At 44.5% G+C, this 15,789-nt stretch overlaps 1 protein-coding gene across 1 annotated transcript in view; it reads right to left on the bottom strand.

The window, feature by feature from the left end:
• Positions 1–15,093, bottom strand: part of MGAT5B (alpha-1,6-mannosylglycoprotein 6-beta-N-acetylglucosaminyltransferase B) — a 168,061-nt gene extending 152,968 nt beyond the window's left edge. The window contains exons 1-2 of the mRNA XM_081850723.1: positions 14,296–15,093; positions 4,702–4,814 (exon numbers count right to left, since the gene is read on the bottom strand). Of these exons, the coding sequence (XP_081706849.1) occupies positions 4,702–4,814; positions 14,296–14,363 (181 nt within the window). The 5' untranslated portion in view covers positions 14,364–15,093. The remainder of the gene's footprint in view (positions 1–4,701; positions 4,815–14,295) is intronic.
• Positions 15,094–15,789: the final 696 nt, after the last annotated feature.

Below are 15,789 nucleotides of genomic sequence, written 5' to 3'. Positions count from 1 at the left end.
CTTGATAACATTTTTGAGATGAATTTAGAGAGAATTCCACCCCTCTTCTTTCACTACCCACTATTGGTGAGCTATAAAAAATGCAGGCATTGGGAGCTGTCGGTCAGCTTGCCCAATTCACTGAAGTCCAGACTATGTGTTATTATTAAATGCATGGCAGCTGCCGCTTTGTGTCTCATGATACTGTCTATATGATTTTAAAACCTTTAAAAGGATTCCCTTCTCCCATGCAAACCTATGGTAAGGCTATCAATGACTCCCAGCCACAATGGCCATGTTCTCTGCCTTGACTATCAGAGGCAATATGCCTTTGGATACCAGTTTCTGGGGGGATCACAAGGGGGGGGGGAGTTATTGTGCTGAGGTCCTGCTTTTAGGCTTCCCATAGGCATCTGGTTGGCCACTGTGGAAACAGGATACTTGACTGGATGGGTCATTGGCCTGATCCAGCTGGACACTTCTTATGTTCTTATCTGCTGAGAGCATTACCTGAGGTTCTGCCCCAGGCAACTCCCTCCCAGTCCAGCCTTTGGTTACTGGGAACAAAGCATTTTCTGCAGCCATGCTCTGATCATAGAACTCCCTCTTCAGTCACATTGGTCTGGAATTTTTTGCCCCAAGCCGCCCTTGTTCTCCCAGCGGTAAACAATATGGACCTGCTGAATATTTTTAATTGCTCTTCTGCATACATTGAATCTTAGGCTATTTTAAGCTGGATTTAGCCTGCGTTTTTGTGCTGTTTAAATTGGGAGCCTTGAAGGCTAATCAGGATGGAAAGGCAGGACAGAAATGTTTTAATTAAAGGTGATGTGTGACAGGATGTTATCACACCCAGCATTTCCTACATCACTGCTCCAATTCATTGGCGGCTGCTTGGGGGGATGAGCAAATGCTGAGAGCCCTGTCATAATGTTTTAACTAAATGCTACAAGGTGGATGGGAATCTCTCTCTCTTTCTTTCTTTTTTTTTGCCTGAGGGCCACATTGCCCTCCAGGGGCCACATGCTAGTGGGCAGAGACTCTTCCCTTTGTACAGAAGGCAACATTCCAGGCACACAAAGAGGTTTCTGCATGAGCCAGTGTGACATAATGGTTAGAGTGCTGGACTAGGACAGGTATGGGTAAACTCTGGCCCTCCAGATGTTTGGGACTACAATTCTCATCATCCCTAGCTAACAGGACCAGTGGTCAGGGATGATGGGAACTGTAGTCTCAAACATCTGGAGGGCTGGAGTTTGCCTATGCCTAGGACGTGGGAGGCCAGGGTTTACTAGCCATGAAGTTCACTAGCTGACCTTGGGCCTGTCACCATCTCTTAGACTAACCTACCTCACAGGGTTGTTGTGGGGATGAAATGAGGAGGAGAAGAAACATGTACACCACCTTGAGATCCTTGGAAGATACAGGTGGTATAGAAATCTGTTAAATAAGTGCATTTCTCTATCTGCTATCCATAGAAGCCAGAGGTGCTATCACAGTTCAAAAATACATTCCAGCCAAGCAAAAGTGCAAGGGTGTTACAGAGCACAGCTGGTGGGGATGTGACCTAGGGAAAGTTCCAAGAGCCAGAAATAGTGACCTGGAGAGCAGCATTTGACCCCTGACCCTGAGGTTCCCACTTCCTTGAACTAAAGGGAGATTCAGATGACATGCACACAAATTGAAGAAATGCACAATGAGGATAATGATAATAATAATAATAATAATAATAATAATAATAATAAATTTTATTTATACCCTGCCCTCCCCAGCCAAGACATGGCTCAGGGTGGCTAACACCCGATATAAAATAATTTATTAAGATACAACTTAAAAACAAGATTAAAATACAACATTAAAATGCAGTCTCATTTCAATAGAAACTCAAATCAAAAACTTTTTGAGGATGAAAAGGTCAAATCTTCACCAAGGCTAACTATTCAGACTGGTCCTACGTGGGCCAGAAAAAGCCAGGGAAGTCCCCAAATAGGAGTTCCATCACAGAAGGAGAAAGGAAAAAGGAAAGAGGGGGAGGGGATCAAGTTGAGTCCAAGCCAAAGGCCAGGTGGAACAACACTGTCTTACAGGCCTTGCGGAAAGAAATCAGATCCTGCAGGGCCCTGGTCTCATGAGGCAGAGCATTCCACCAGGCCGGAGCCAGAGTTGAAAAGGCCCTGGCTCTGGTTGAGGCTAATCTAACTTCCTTAGGGCCCGGGACCACTAGGGTGTTGCTATTTATGGACCTTAAGGTCCTCCGCAGGGCATACCAGGAGAGGTGGTCCCATAGGTACAAGGGTCCTAGGCTGTGATACTGCTCAGGATGGTCTGATGTGTGTGCACATAGTCCTCATGTTCCTACAGACTGGGACAAGAACCCTCTAAGCAATAGCAATGGATCTGGAAAGACTTTCTACTTTTGCACATAGCCTTGGGAGTGCCACACTATGGTGGCACAGATAGTCATGCAAGAATCACTGAAAACTGTTAAAAGATAACAGTTTCAACATCATACGGTCCTTCTATAGCCTGCTGATCTTACTAGACAAAAGCAGGTGACCATTTGCCCCGTAGAAAAATGAGAATGTGCTACCCCTTCAATCGTCTGGTGTGAGACGTTCGGAGCCAATGACAGAGGACTCAACTCAGACCACAGAGATCAGCAGCAGACACAAAACTGCCCCTCTCTGTTTCCCCAAGGTGAAACAAAGGGATGCAAGAGTGATTACAGGCAATGAAACCGTACGAAGTTAAATGTCATAGAAAAGCAATTTGCTTTTTTCTCAGCCTCTGCTCTCCAACCATCCGTCTCACAGGGCTATTGTGTGGACAGATCAAATAAGGACTGCAAAAAAGGAGGAAAAACCATAAAAATCTTATGTGAAGGGAGAAACAGTGGCATTTTATATCAAAGCAAAAAGTGTGTGCCATGGCAAACTTGCATGGCTAGCATACTCCAGAAGAGACCACCAGGAGTCACGGCCTATGCTTTCATTCATGATTACCTTCCTAGGAAGTCAGTGACAACCCCAGAATTCTTTCCCACTTTAGTGTTGCTTCAACCAGTAAAATGTAGGGATGCCAGATTAAAAACACAGATAATCATTTTTGCCTAAACTCCTTGCTGCAGCAAATGATGATATTGTGACAGGTGAGGTGAGATGGGAGGCAGGAAGAGGAAGGGCCCCTTCCACACTGTGTGGAGTTACGGTCCATGGATCAGACCCACTATATTTGGAAGGGAGATCAGAGGACCCCAAGGATGTGGAGGGCTGGGTGTGGAAACGATCAGGAGAGGAAGCCTCAGAAGGTAGCACCCTACTCCCCTGCGAAGGGACCCACAGAAATCAGCAGGGACATTTATTCATTCATTTATTTATTTAAGACACTTATACACTGCTATATCATTTGCTATTCTAAGCAGCGTACATAAAACAAACCATACAGAAAATCACCAGCATGGTCTGAAGAGGTGGCCCCTGGAACGTTCAACAATGCAAGGGCTCTATCAGAAAAAACACACATCAAGAATAATAATAATAATAATAATAATAATAATAATAATAATAATAATAATAGATTTATACCCCACCCATCTGGCTATGACCACTATCTTAGCTGGGGAAGGAGAACTAAGCAGATAACACCAAACCTGCCAGCAGGCCTGCTTAAGCTTTCTGTTGGTTTTGGACCTTAGCTTGTTGTCTTGGATGCCTATGTGCAAACCAGACTTTACCCATATCCACTCCTGCTTCTCTCAAATCCAGCATACCTCCTCTGAAGCAGAATACCATTTATTCTTGTGCAACTCTTTCAACTTTTTTACTATCATCAAAATACCTTGTACAGGGTCTCCAGAGGGACACGCTGCAAAAGACTTATACTGAGATAAGTAACAAAACTCTCAAGCACTAAACAACTCTCTCTCTGTGTGTGTTGTGCAGAAATGATACAGTTTACATAAAGTTGCAACACAATAAAACAACACATTGCCTTCCTGAAGTTCCTTGCATCACCACAAAACGTCTTCAGAAGCCTGCTGGCCAGAGAGGGCAAATGGCTTCTTCTCCTTCACCTCAGTCTCCTCAAGAGCATCGGCACTTGAGAAACTGAAACTGACAACCCTGCTCTTCAGGGTTCAGGACCTTACAGAGAGGAGACAGTGGGCATGATCCCAACTGTGTTGAGGCAACTGCCTGTCATGGTGGCTGCTCTCTGCTTTGGCTCACTAACTGAGCATGTGCAGAATCATTAAAACACTAGACGTCAGTGGGTTACACTTGCACATGAATAGGGTGCAGCTGACCTCATCAGCCATGGTAGGTACTGCTGACCAATGAGCATTCTGGACCTGACCCAGCCTATCCCTGCAACTAGCGCCACTTCTTATGCCTGTCAGTAAGGGTGTAGGGGCCCCCTTTCTTTTCGCTCACCATTTGGTGCAAGGGAAGGGAACATTTTCCATTCCAAGGCCACATTCTCTCATAGGCAACTTTCTGGGGGCTGCATGCCACTGGTGTGGCCTGGGGAGGAGGCTTGGGGACTGTTCCAGGGGCCAGACAGAGAGGTCTAGAGGGGCACAATGCAAATGGCCCCCCAGACTAAGATTCCCCACATCTGGTTGAGTGGCAACAGCCTTTCCAACTTTATCAGCCATGCAACTTAAAGGCAAAAGCTATTTTTCAGGTTGCTGATCTGACAAACATAGTCAAATGAGTGAGTTACCTTCAGTCCTGATGGTGAATGGCGAGTCCCCCAGTCTTTTGGCTGAAAACTGACCTCCCAGTGATGTCATTAAGAAGCAGAGAGTGAAAAATCCAATCCCAACCACAAATATCCTATAAAGGGAGACAAAAGAGGAGGCATCATCAGGTATAAAGCTAAACAATATGCAGGAGAAATTCCCTACAAATTCCCACTACTTTGAAAGAGCTTTAAGGATCACTTCCATCCCTCTGAAATCTAGCATTGCTTCCAGGTGGGTAGTGGCTCCTCCAGGCGCCAGATTTGGGTCTGGCCTTGGAAACACACAACTGGGAAGAAGGTTTTTTCTACTAGCACAAGTGTGTGGAGTTAAGGGTTCTTTGCCACGAGGAAGATGATGCTTTGTCACAATCTTATCCTCAATCAAGCATAGGCACTTACTAAGTGACTTCGTTGCTCCCCTAAGTAAGAAATGACAAACCCAGCCATCAAAACTTCACCACTTTTTCCCTCATACTTGTTGGATTAAATAAGCTGCGGGGCAGGAGTAAACATTGTGTTAGCTGGAAGAGAACACAGTACTTCTCTCTGCTAAACAAATTAATTGTACTTAACAGGAATGAAAGCTGCATGTATCAGAACACTCACCACAGGGCATAAATCCACTGGGATGTTCTCCTGCACAAATGTCAGAGTAACGCTTTTTGCACAGCTCCCTGTCATTTCTGAAGTGTATTTAGTCATTTCACCCACTGCCTACTTACTCATAAAATGTAAAATGTTGTGCAGCCTAACTTTAGCCAACAATGATTCTTTTTAATAATTAAAAAAAAAACCTCTCAAAAAACTTTGTCTTGGACCTCCAGGAGTTAGGTGTGTAACTATATGACATTTATAGGCCAATCTAGAGACTTTATACTAGCTGCCAACCATAGGGGCCCATGTTGCTCACTCCTGTTCTCTTTTAACCCCAACAAAAATTGCTCGGAAGCCTGAGTGTGGGGTGTCCTAGGCAGCTGAAGAGTCAGAGACTACTGGAATGCTACAATTCACAATGGCAGACCACCAAATCAGACTGTTGTATGCTGTTCAGCCACTTCAACAACAATCTCTCTTCTCCCCAAAACATAATATAATGAAGTGGTACCTGGTGTGTGTCAAGGGGGTGGTATTTAATTGTCAGGGTGGGCCCTGCTTTGTCTTCAGTCTTTTCTCCAGATTCTTCCCATTGATTAAATACACACACACACACACACACTCTCTCTCTCTCTCTCTCTCTCTCTCTCATCATTATGCCAGACTTGTTTAGGCATTTGAATCTTCATAATTATAATCGAGCAAGGAGTGATGGTTAAACACTGCATTTAATTACTAATTTAGACCACTGGAGAAGCAGGGGGAGAAGGAAAGAAAAAAGAAGGAAAGAACTGAAAGGAGGGGAAACAGTCAAATGAGTTGCCTGGTTTAGAAGAATCTCATTAGAAGATGAAAAACTTCAAGACTGCAAATGCATTTCAGAGGATGAAACTGCAGTGCCTGCAGTACCCGACAGGATCAGAATAAGTAAGTTACAAGAACTTCAGTGGGGCAATATGATGATCAGATAATTACGTTCACTCTGGTTTTCCTCAAGCAAAATAACCACTTGCACATTATTTGATTTCCATCCTACCCCATTTTCCTAAGCCGTATAATGGTCCCAAGAAACCCCTGTTTCAAGATGCACCACAAAGGGAAGCCTTCTTATTCTTAACAGCGCAAAAGCAGAGCGTGGCTTTGAATGTTTCTGCTTGCAAAGGAAACAAGAGCAAAAGGCCACCAATTTCGTCCCCCCCCCCCACTTTGGGTGAGAAATTCCTACGGCCACCACTGTCGCTTAATGTCACATCCACATTTAACATAAAGGTTAGTGTAGCCCAAGCTAATCAGTACCATTCATTTGTCACTGAGACAGTAAGGAAGAAAACGACACATATAATAAGAAGTAAGGAAAAGGTGAGCACACTGCATTAGTATTGTGTTTTGCTATGTTATGCATTTTTGTGTTCTTATACGTGATCCTGGGATAAAGGGTGCATAGAAATTTAATAAATAAATCGTCATAATGAATAACTTTAAGTGCACATAGCAGCAATGAAGGCCACCAATCTGGGTGGCTTTATACGAGGATTAGGCAAATTCACGGAGAATAAGGCTAGCCATGTCTCCTAGCTGCAATGGCTATGTTCTTCCACCACTGTTGCAAGGGAGTGTGCCTCTGAATACCAGTTGTTGGGACTCACAAGTGGGGAAACTGCTGTTGAGCGCAGGTCCTGCTTGTGGATCTCTAGGAGAACAGGATGCTGGACAAAATGGTCCTCTGGCTTGGTCCTGGAGGGCTCTTCTTATGTGGGAAAAGGTTTCCAAGTCTGTGGCTGCTGCATCCTAACATAATATCACAATTATTGCTTAGTTAAAAGGGGGGTCTTTCATTTCCAAAGCTTTTTTGCTAATAGGTGAGCAGGCGCTGGAGTCCAGTGGCATAACAGTTAAGACCCAGCATTAATCTGCAGTCAAATTAGGAATGTTCACAGTGTCCTTCAACGTGACCATTTTCTCTCTACTTTTTCATTTGATTAAGAATAGAGCAGTTCAACAAAATGTCACATTGCAAAAGGATCATTTGCAGCTACTATCAATGGGAAATACCCATCTTCCCAGGTTAAACATGATCACATCCATCTTCCTTAGTAATAGTGGAGAGTATGCACCCTTTATAAATAAAGGAAGATCACATTGTACCAATCAATTTGGCTGTGGTGCACTTAACAGAAGCCAAGGTTCTTATTTTATTTTATTTTTGTTTATTTACTACTTTATAGTGGTGGAAATATCCTAGAAATTTTAGAAAGCAAACACAGTGCAATACTCTCGCAGGAAGGGGTCCCATGGCAGCAGCCAAGGCCAAAGGGGGGCGGGGAGATGGATGTGTATTTTCATCATACACAGAAACCCCAAGGGAAAGCTTTCACTCTCACTCCCACGGAGGCTGCTTGGTGGTGTGTCCTGCTGCCTTTTTCAGCAATGCAGCTTTATAGTAGACTCTTTGAATACAACTCTAGGTTACAGCAGTTTTACCATACGCTTGTGGCACCTAGAATATATTTACATCGGTTGCATGCATGCCGATTTCAAGCAGAAGGCTAGTCTTTCTACATTCATTTCTTTTCTACATCAACATCTCACCTTCTTTTGTTTGGTTATGTCTCTGGACTACATGCTTCAGTCCATAGTGAAGTCCAAGCTGAGTTTCTCTATTACAGTCTTCTATGACCACATGTTGTTTGGGCTTGTTTTTTTAAAGATGGGAATAATCAGGACAGCGGAGGTGCCTGCTATTGTGTGTGTTGGATTCTCAACATCTGGAGCAGGCATAGGCAAACTCGGCCCTCCAGATGTTTGGGACTACAACTCCCATCATCCCTGACCCCAGTGGTCAGGGATGGTGGGAGTTGTAGTCCCAAAACATCTGGAGGGCCGAGTTTGCCTATGCCTGATCTGGAGGGTGGGGTGGGGAGGCTGAATGCATTCCCATTGCTCTTTGTACACCATAAATACATTTGTCTTTATCAATATAGGAAGCTGCCATATACAGAGTAAGGTGGCTTGGTCTAGCTAGCTCAGTATTATCAACAGTGACTAGCAATAGCTCTCCAGGGTTTCAGACAGGGCTCTCTCCCAGCCCTAACTGGAGGTGCTGTGGATTGAGCCTGGAAACTTCTGCATGCGAAGCAGATGCTCTCCCACTGGGCTTCATCTCTTCTGCTAACAAAACTATACACTTCAGCATGAAAGAAAGAAAAGGAAGAAAATTGGCCCTGAAATTAGTTTGAAACTTCTCAGCTTTTTTTAAAAAAGACCCTAAAGCTTGTCAGAAAAAGTAGTCTACTCCAGCCAGTCCCTCCCCATGCCATCCTTCATCACAGCACAATAAGTCGGGTTCTGCTGTTCTATTAAGCCAACCGTCATTCAACATGAGAGAAGGTGACAGCTCTCCCTGATGGCTGTGTATAGCCCATGACACAACTGGCACAGCCAGTGAATTGCTACTGAGAGACGTATCCGTCCATCCAGCTTCTAGTTTTGCACGCAACCCCATTTTACAGCTCATCTTGCATTAGGCCAGTCAGCTTTGCCATGGACCTTAATAAGATCAAGGCTGGCACATTTTTTAAGAACAGTAAAACACACAATTCAGGAAGAGACGGCCTGGGTGGACCTCTCCCACATTAGCTCACCATGAGAGTTTCTTCGACAGGGAGAGCGGCAACCAATCACAGCCTGCTGGGATGAGTGCACCTGCATGATATACATGTCTGTCACATTCACATGTTACGCATTTGAATTACCTTAGGGATGTTACACACAGTGACAAATCTGGCTTTGCCACCAAGAGTACACTCCACAAGGCAGCACTCTGACAAGGGGTTGTAGTGGTTAGAGTGTTGGACCTAGGAGACCAGGGTTCAAATCTCCACACAGTCATGAAACCAATCATTGTCCCTCAGTCTAACCTACCTCAGTGGATTCTTGAGGGGATAAAATGGGGAGCTCCTTGTCTAATATAACTGTAATGATAGATAGATAAGGCTGGATAGCTCAGTTGGTTAGAACATGGTGCTGATAACACCAAGGTTGCAGGTTTGATCCCAGTATAAGACAGCTGCATATTCCTGCATTGTTTGGGGTTGGACTAGATGAGTGGTGGCCAAACTTGCCCTCCAGCTGTTTTGGGACTACAACTCCCATCATTCCTAGCTAACAAGACTAGTGGTCAGGGATGATGGGCATTGTAGTCCCAAAACAGCTGGAGGGCCAAGTTTGGCCACCACTGGACTAGATGATCCTCAGAGTCCCTTCCAATTCTACAAGTCTATGATTCTATTATAAATAAATGCATCTGTGTGGCACATGCGTTTTCAAATACCTGCTTCTCACATTCTTGATTTTGAGGTAAATATTTTAGGAAGGGACATGTGATGGGTTCATCAGAGTTACACCTGGCCCACACTCCTCTTTACATAAGCCTCTCATTCTTGTCCTTCTGTAAAGGGAATAAGTGCCTTAAAGCTTTGTAACTGTGTACCTAGCCAATAATCACCGCGAAGATGAGTGTTGACAATTAAGACCTTCTGAAATTGAGGTTCTTCCCCACAATTCAAAAGGAGCAAGAGTCAACTGCGGCTTCTCTGTGAAGTGAGGGGAAATCACTATGTATCTGTTATTATTTCCTATGTTCCAGACAAGTACTGGCTCAACTTAAGCCCTGCATGCAGCAGTCATGGTTTCCTCTAAGTACTCCTATTCATAACAGGAGTTGAGGCACTTGAGGATGAGGACTCAGAATGGGCTGGGGTGGGGCTGATGAGGCAGAAGCCCCAGAGACTGCCCCTTCCGTGCAAATGGAGGGGGAGAAAGGCTCAGGGGTGTGACCTGCCAGTGGCATAGTGTGGGGGGTGCAGGGGAGGCCGGGCGCACCGGGCACAACATCTGGGGGTTAGGGTTAGGGGGCACAAATCCATGGGTTAGGGGGCGCAAATTACTTGCCTTGCCCCGTGTGCTGACAACCCACGCTACGCCACTGTGACCTGCTCTGGCAGAAGGGTAGGGTTCACAGGGGGAGGTGGGTCTAGCACTGCCTCCTCGGGAGAGGCTGCACATCAATAGTAAAGAGAAGTTTCAGCCCCCTAAGCCGAGTGCTCATCTGCAAGACAGGAATTCCTACAGGGATGTGAGTATCTGAGCATTCTCTGCCTCTGCTTAAAAGGGAGAATCATTGGAACAACGTTGCAGCTCTTCTTCAGTCTTGGACCTCTTGCTACTAATCTCAGTCTCCTGAACTTTGGCCTTTGCTTTCCTTTGCCTTGCAGGAGCATCTGATCTAGATTCTGCCAAGTTTGTACCATTAGACGGCTACAATAAAAGTTTACTTCTTTACTTGCAAGTAATGGCACCTGTGGTTGGTTTTGGATGGGAGGCAGGACAAAAGCAGCCTAAGGATGCAATCCTACACCAGCTCAGTGAGACTTCTGGGTAGACATGTATAGGAATGCACTGTGAGATTCCTAAATGACATTACTGCAGTGCCAATGTAATGTATTTTTTATGATACAGTGGCATACCTATTGGTACACCCCATGTGAATCAATAAAATGCACAGTACATGCAATGATAAGAAAAGCACAGTCAGTCCACGACATTTGCCACCTGAGGCAAAGGGAAAGAGATTGCCCCTTCCATGGCATGTGCAAAAGCTGAGCAGCCTGAATCTCATTTCAGCACCAGAAAATTGGACAGCGTCCTCCACCACACCTAAGGCCAGCAGGCTAGTTTAGTGGGTGCAAAGTAGATCACACAGCACACAAAGATCCCAGCCTATTGCTGTTGGTCCCTGCCCTGCAGCATCTGCTGCCTAAGGTGGTCACCTCACTTGGCCTAATAGTAGGGCCGGCCCAGAACAAAAGCAATAAATGCATAGAGAGAGAACACTACAAGATGAAAACACCAGATGTGGCAATTAAAGAAAGACCATAAAATTCTGGAGAATGGATAAAACTTGCATTATTTTGCTGAAATACCCGAGCACATGAAATGGTAGGTGGTAGCTGGTAGCTACCAACTACCAGTGTTGTGATCAGAGAAATGAGGAGAAGGAGCCCTTCCATCATGATTTGACCCTGCTCCACAATCTGCTGCATTACTGGCCATCATGCAGGTGTGAAGGGTTTAGGAGAACAGAAAGTCAAGACAATCTGAAACACATCTGAGAGGGAGAGCTGTTCAGGTGCCAAAAACATTCCATTGTTACAACAGTGTTTGACAGACAGGAGACATCAGATCATCCAAGGAGGAGGGAGGAAGGGCCAGAGAAGGTATAAGGTGAGGTGGCTAACCTGTGGCCTTTTGGTCATTGCTAAACAAGAATTCTCATCATCCCTGACCATTAGCTATGCTGGTTGGGGTCGATGGGAGTTGGAGTCCAATGACATCTGGTCAACCACAGGTTCCTCACCCATGGTAAAAGGGCTGGGAACAATTCTGATGAATAGCCAGTGCAGAAGAGATCACAAGAGTAAAAGAAAGCTCAATGGGGAGCAGGATGGGAAGTATTGCAAGTGGACTGTTCTGTACATTATTTGGGAGCATAATGGTCCTGCTCTGCATGCTATGCACATGAAACTAACTGTCTTTTGTGAACTGCCCTGGGTAGGCTTAGTCTTGAAAGATGACATAAGGTTTTTTTAAAGCAAATATATATTGAATGGTTTTTGAATGATGCCAAAATTATAACAAAGCTGGTGCTAGGCAAGCTTCTCTAGGGAGGGGGGTGGAATCCTGGGTGCCCTGACAAAAAGATCGGTTGTGTTAGACTGAATGAGGTATTTTTTATGAAGAATAATTTACAATATTCTTAGGCTGAAATCCCATAACAGTATGTTTCCCCCTGGTGAGTAGCTTTACGGGAAAATTTTAAATCAGGAAAATTGCCATACCACCAATCTTCAAAGCATGGGATTGCTAAGATATATTTTTAAAATGGAAATCCTGAAAATGCTTCTCCTGCCATCCCACTAAACCCAGAAGGCCTTTAAAAAAACACAACCCCCAAAACTCTGATAGGAACAGGCTGTTAGGAGTTTTTATTTTGGATGGGTTGCCAATGGCTTCAGTCCCTTCACTCTGCACATACATTTACTATCTCTTCCTATTTCTTAAACCCACAAACCTGCTTATTGTTAGCAAGGGAGACTAAGATATTGCAGAACCAACAGACAGCTTTGGAATATTTGTTGATCGCTTTCCATTTTCATCTACCTGAGCTATTTACTTGACAGCTTTTTGCCAGGTAAGATAAGTAGTAGTTTTCTTATTAGGTTCATCTGAGTGAACAGCAGAGTCATATCTCACCTCAGGCTTCACCACAACAGTACTAGCCTAGTCCCATGTAGTCCAGAAACACCTGGAGAACCAAAGGTTCACTACACCTACTATATCGTAACATTGTACGCCATAGTCCATGTCCCTTTTATATAACAGTCTTGCTCTTCTTGAGATCATTCTAGAGCATCCTTTCTCAACTTCGGGTGCCCAGATGTTACTGTACTACAATGCCCGCCACCCCTAGCTAGCAGAACCAATGGTCAGAGGTGATGGGAGTTATAGTTCAACAACACCTGGGGACCCAAGGTTGAGAAAGGTTGTAAAAGTTTCACGTACGTCTGATGGGCAGTAGTGCAGTTAAATGATTTTAGACCCTGGACTTAATATGGTGGGGGGCAGGGGAGAGCAGCATTCTTTAGATGGCAAAGTGCGCTTACTTCATTCACTATGAAACATTATCAGCCAGTCCTGTTGCATTTGGGAGCCCTCCTACTCTTTTGAAGGGGGCCCTGGACTGACTGACTTCATGTATTTAGAGCATTCATACCCCACTCTTTAGCCAAAGAGGCTCCCAGAGTGGTTTACATACCGTCAGTTAGAACAAGACAGTCCCTGCCTGCAAGCTTACATTATAAAAGACACAACACACAAGGAAAGGGAAACAGGGAGAGAAGAATGGAGGAAAGCAAACTCAGGTGCCAATGGTTCTAAGTCAAATAGCCGTTCTTATAATGATATGTATTTCTTAGAAAGTCTTGCTTTGACAGCACCACTGCTGCTAAGTGCAGGGGCCCAGCCCTGGAGGGGATGGACCAAGCAGCTAATTTAAGTTTCCCTCCCCCTTTGAAGCTCATCAGACTTCCTCACATCTGAATAACATAACCCACCCAGCATCCTAAACTAAGAAAGAACGAACTTGCTTTAAAGTCCACCTAGAGCAAGTTCAATCAGTTCCACTTGCTCCTGATCTTCTTTTCATTCTTCATGCTCTTTCGGTATGTGTATTTTTAATTTATGGACCCTTACACAACCAAGAAAAGAAAAGTGCTACTGGAAAACAATCAGTGAATAAGCTTCAAATCTTCTTACATCATTTCAAAAGAAGATAGCAGGAAGTCTGAGCATGGATGAGAAAGGAGCCCCAAAACAATGACAATGGGTGATAATGGCCCCATGAGGATCAACTGAAACACAATCCCTAAAAAAGAAAACTTTACATGGACACAGCAGTGAGTAGCTGAAATTCATTCGTTCCACTGGGAGGCTTAAGAGGAAATATATGTTATAGACCCAGAATAATCTCATAGCCGGCAGCCATCAATTCACACCAACCTATACCTAAGGATACCATGACAAAGTTTAATATTGCACTGATCCCCTGCAATATCTACAAATATCAATAAGGATCAGTTTCACTCTGAGAAAACAACCCTCAACAAATCCCAGCATCATGAATGAGCTAGCAAACACCCTACCAAACAGGACTGGCATCTTCCTATTTGCATTCAGGTGAGTTCAAAAGCAAACTTGCTTCTTATTGCAGGCATGCAACTCAAATGGCCTCTCCCCTTAGAAAGGAGGGGAGGTTGTCAGCATGCAGTCTTTAAGTGGTAATCACATACACACACACACACACACACACACACACACACACACCAGCATCCCAGCAGGAAGGTATGTATAGGAGAACTTTACCTAAAAGGCCTCAAGGTGACGAGACATCTTCTGACCATTATTTTCCCATCTGAATTCACTGTAATCATTGTTCAAACTTTAAAAAAAAAAGGAAGGAAGGAAGGAAAGCAGACATGTAACAAGTCCAATCACTGTTATAAAGAGCCCGTGACTGGAGGCATTTTTTTTTAAGGATGTGTATAGAAAAGGAATATAGAATTGCCCTAATAATAAATCCAGGTATATTAAAGGGAATCCAATCTTCGGTTCCCTCCCAGGTGCTCTGCCTCTGTTGCCGTCTGCTTCAGAAGAAATAGGTGTGAATCCAGAAAAGAGAACTAGATGGTGTTGATTCCTACAATGTTTTAGTCACATTTTGAATGCAGGTTGATGTAGCAAACGCAGCAGCCCTCCCTTCTCCAAGTATTAAATCCACTGTTGCTGACCAGGTGGGAGACACCTGGACCCAGAGACTCTTCTGTTCACAGGATCCTTCATCACAGCCAGTTTTCGCCCAGGTTTCACCTCAACCCAAAAAAAATCCTACAGCAAACGCTCACTCCTTTCCTTCTCCAAGCTTCAGCACTTCCAGGTAGATGCCATTTCCTGCGCTTGTTTCCTATTCAAGAGGCGACTCCCAGCCACAGATGGAAATGCAGTGGTTAAAGGGACCAGCTCCATCCCAGCTCGGCGGCTGCCTTGTAGCATCCTGGCCATCCAAAACATTCCGTTTTGAGTCTTGCGAATAGGTTGTGTTGTTTCCTTCTGGGAAGGATGCGCTGCTAGGAGCCAGGATTCGGAAGAGGCTTCGTCGTGAATTGGATGCCATCTAGTGGCAATTGCAGGGATAGTCCCGTGGCATTAGCCTTTTATGAACTGTGAAGAGCATACCTGAAAGGTGGTATTGCACAGCATCCTTACAGCAGTGCCTGTTTCCTATTCAGCCACTAAACACAAGATATGGGCTTTTGACTTCTTGGTAGTGGCGCCCTCCCTTCAGATGTCAAGGAGATAAAGAATTGCACAACTTTTAGAAGACACCTGAAGGCAGCCCTGAATTGGGAGGTTTTTAATACTTGATGTTTTATGTTTATAGATATGCTGTAAGCTGCCCAGAGTGGTTGGGGAAACCCAGTCATATGGGCGGGGTATAAATAAAAAAATTGATTATTATTATTATTATTATTCTATTGCCAGAAAACCCAGTACATGCTCAGGCAGAATGCTGAAGGAACAAGATGTGGCTGACACAATACACCACATCAGCAACACTAGACTGGGTTACTGCACCAAACTCTACATGAAACTGCCTTTGAAAAGGGTTTGGAAATCTCAGTCACTCCAGAGGGTGCTAGTCAACTTGTTACTGAGAAATGATCTGGGAGAGCACACTATGCCAATATCCAAAGCTTTCTACGAGTTAACAGCTTCTGGGTCTAATTCAAAGTGCTGGCAGGGCAAGCCCAGCCCATTGGGGGGATACCGATTAATACATTGGTTCATGAGTGAGGGGCA

This window comes from Podarcis erhardii (assembly GCF_964252035.2).
Source record: "Podarcis erhardii genome assembly, chromosome: 2".
Taxonomy (NCBI): Eukaryota; Metazoa; Chordata; class Lepidosauria; order Squamata; family Lacertidae; genus Podarcis; species Podarcis erhardii.
Note: the sequence above shows the minus strand (reverse complement) of the source record. Positions and strands in the feature narration are given on the sequence as shown.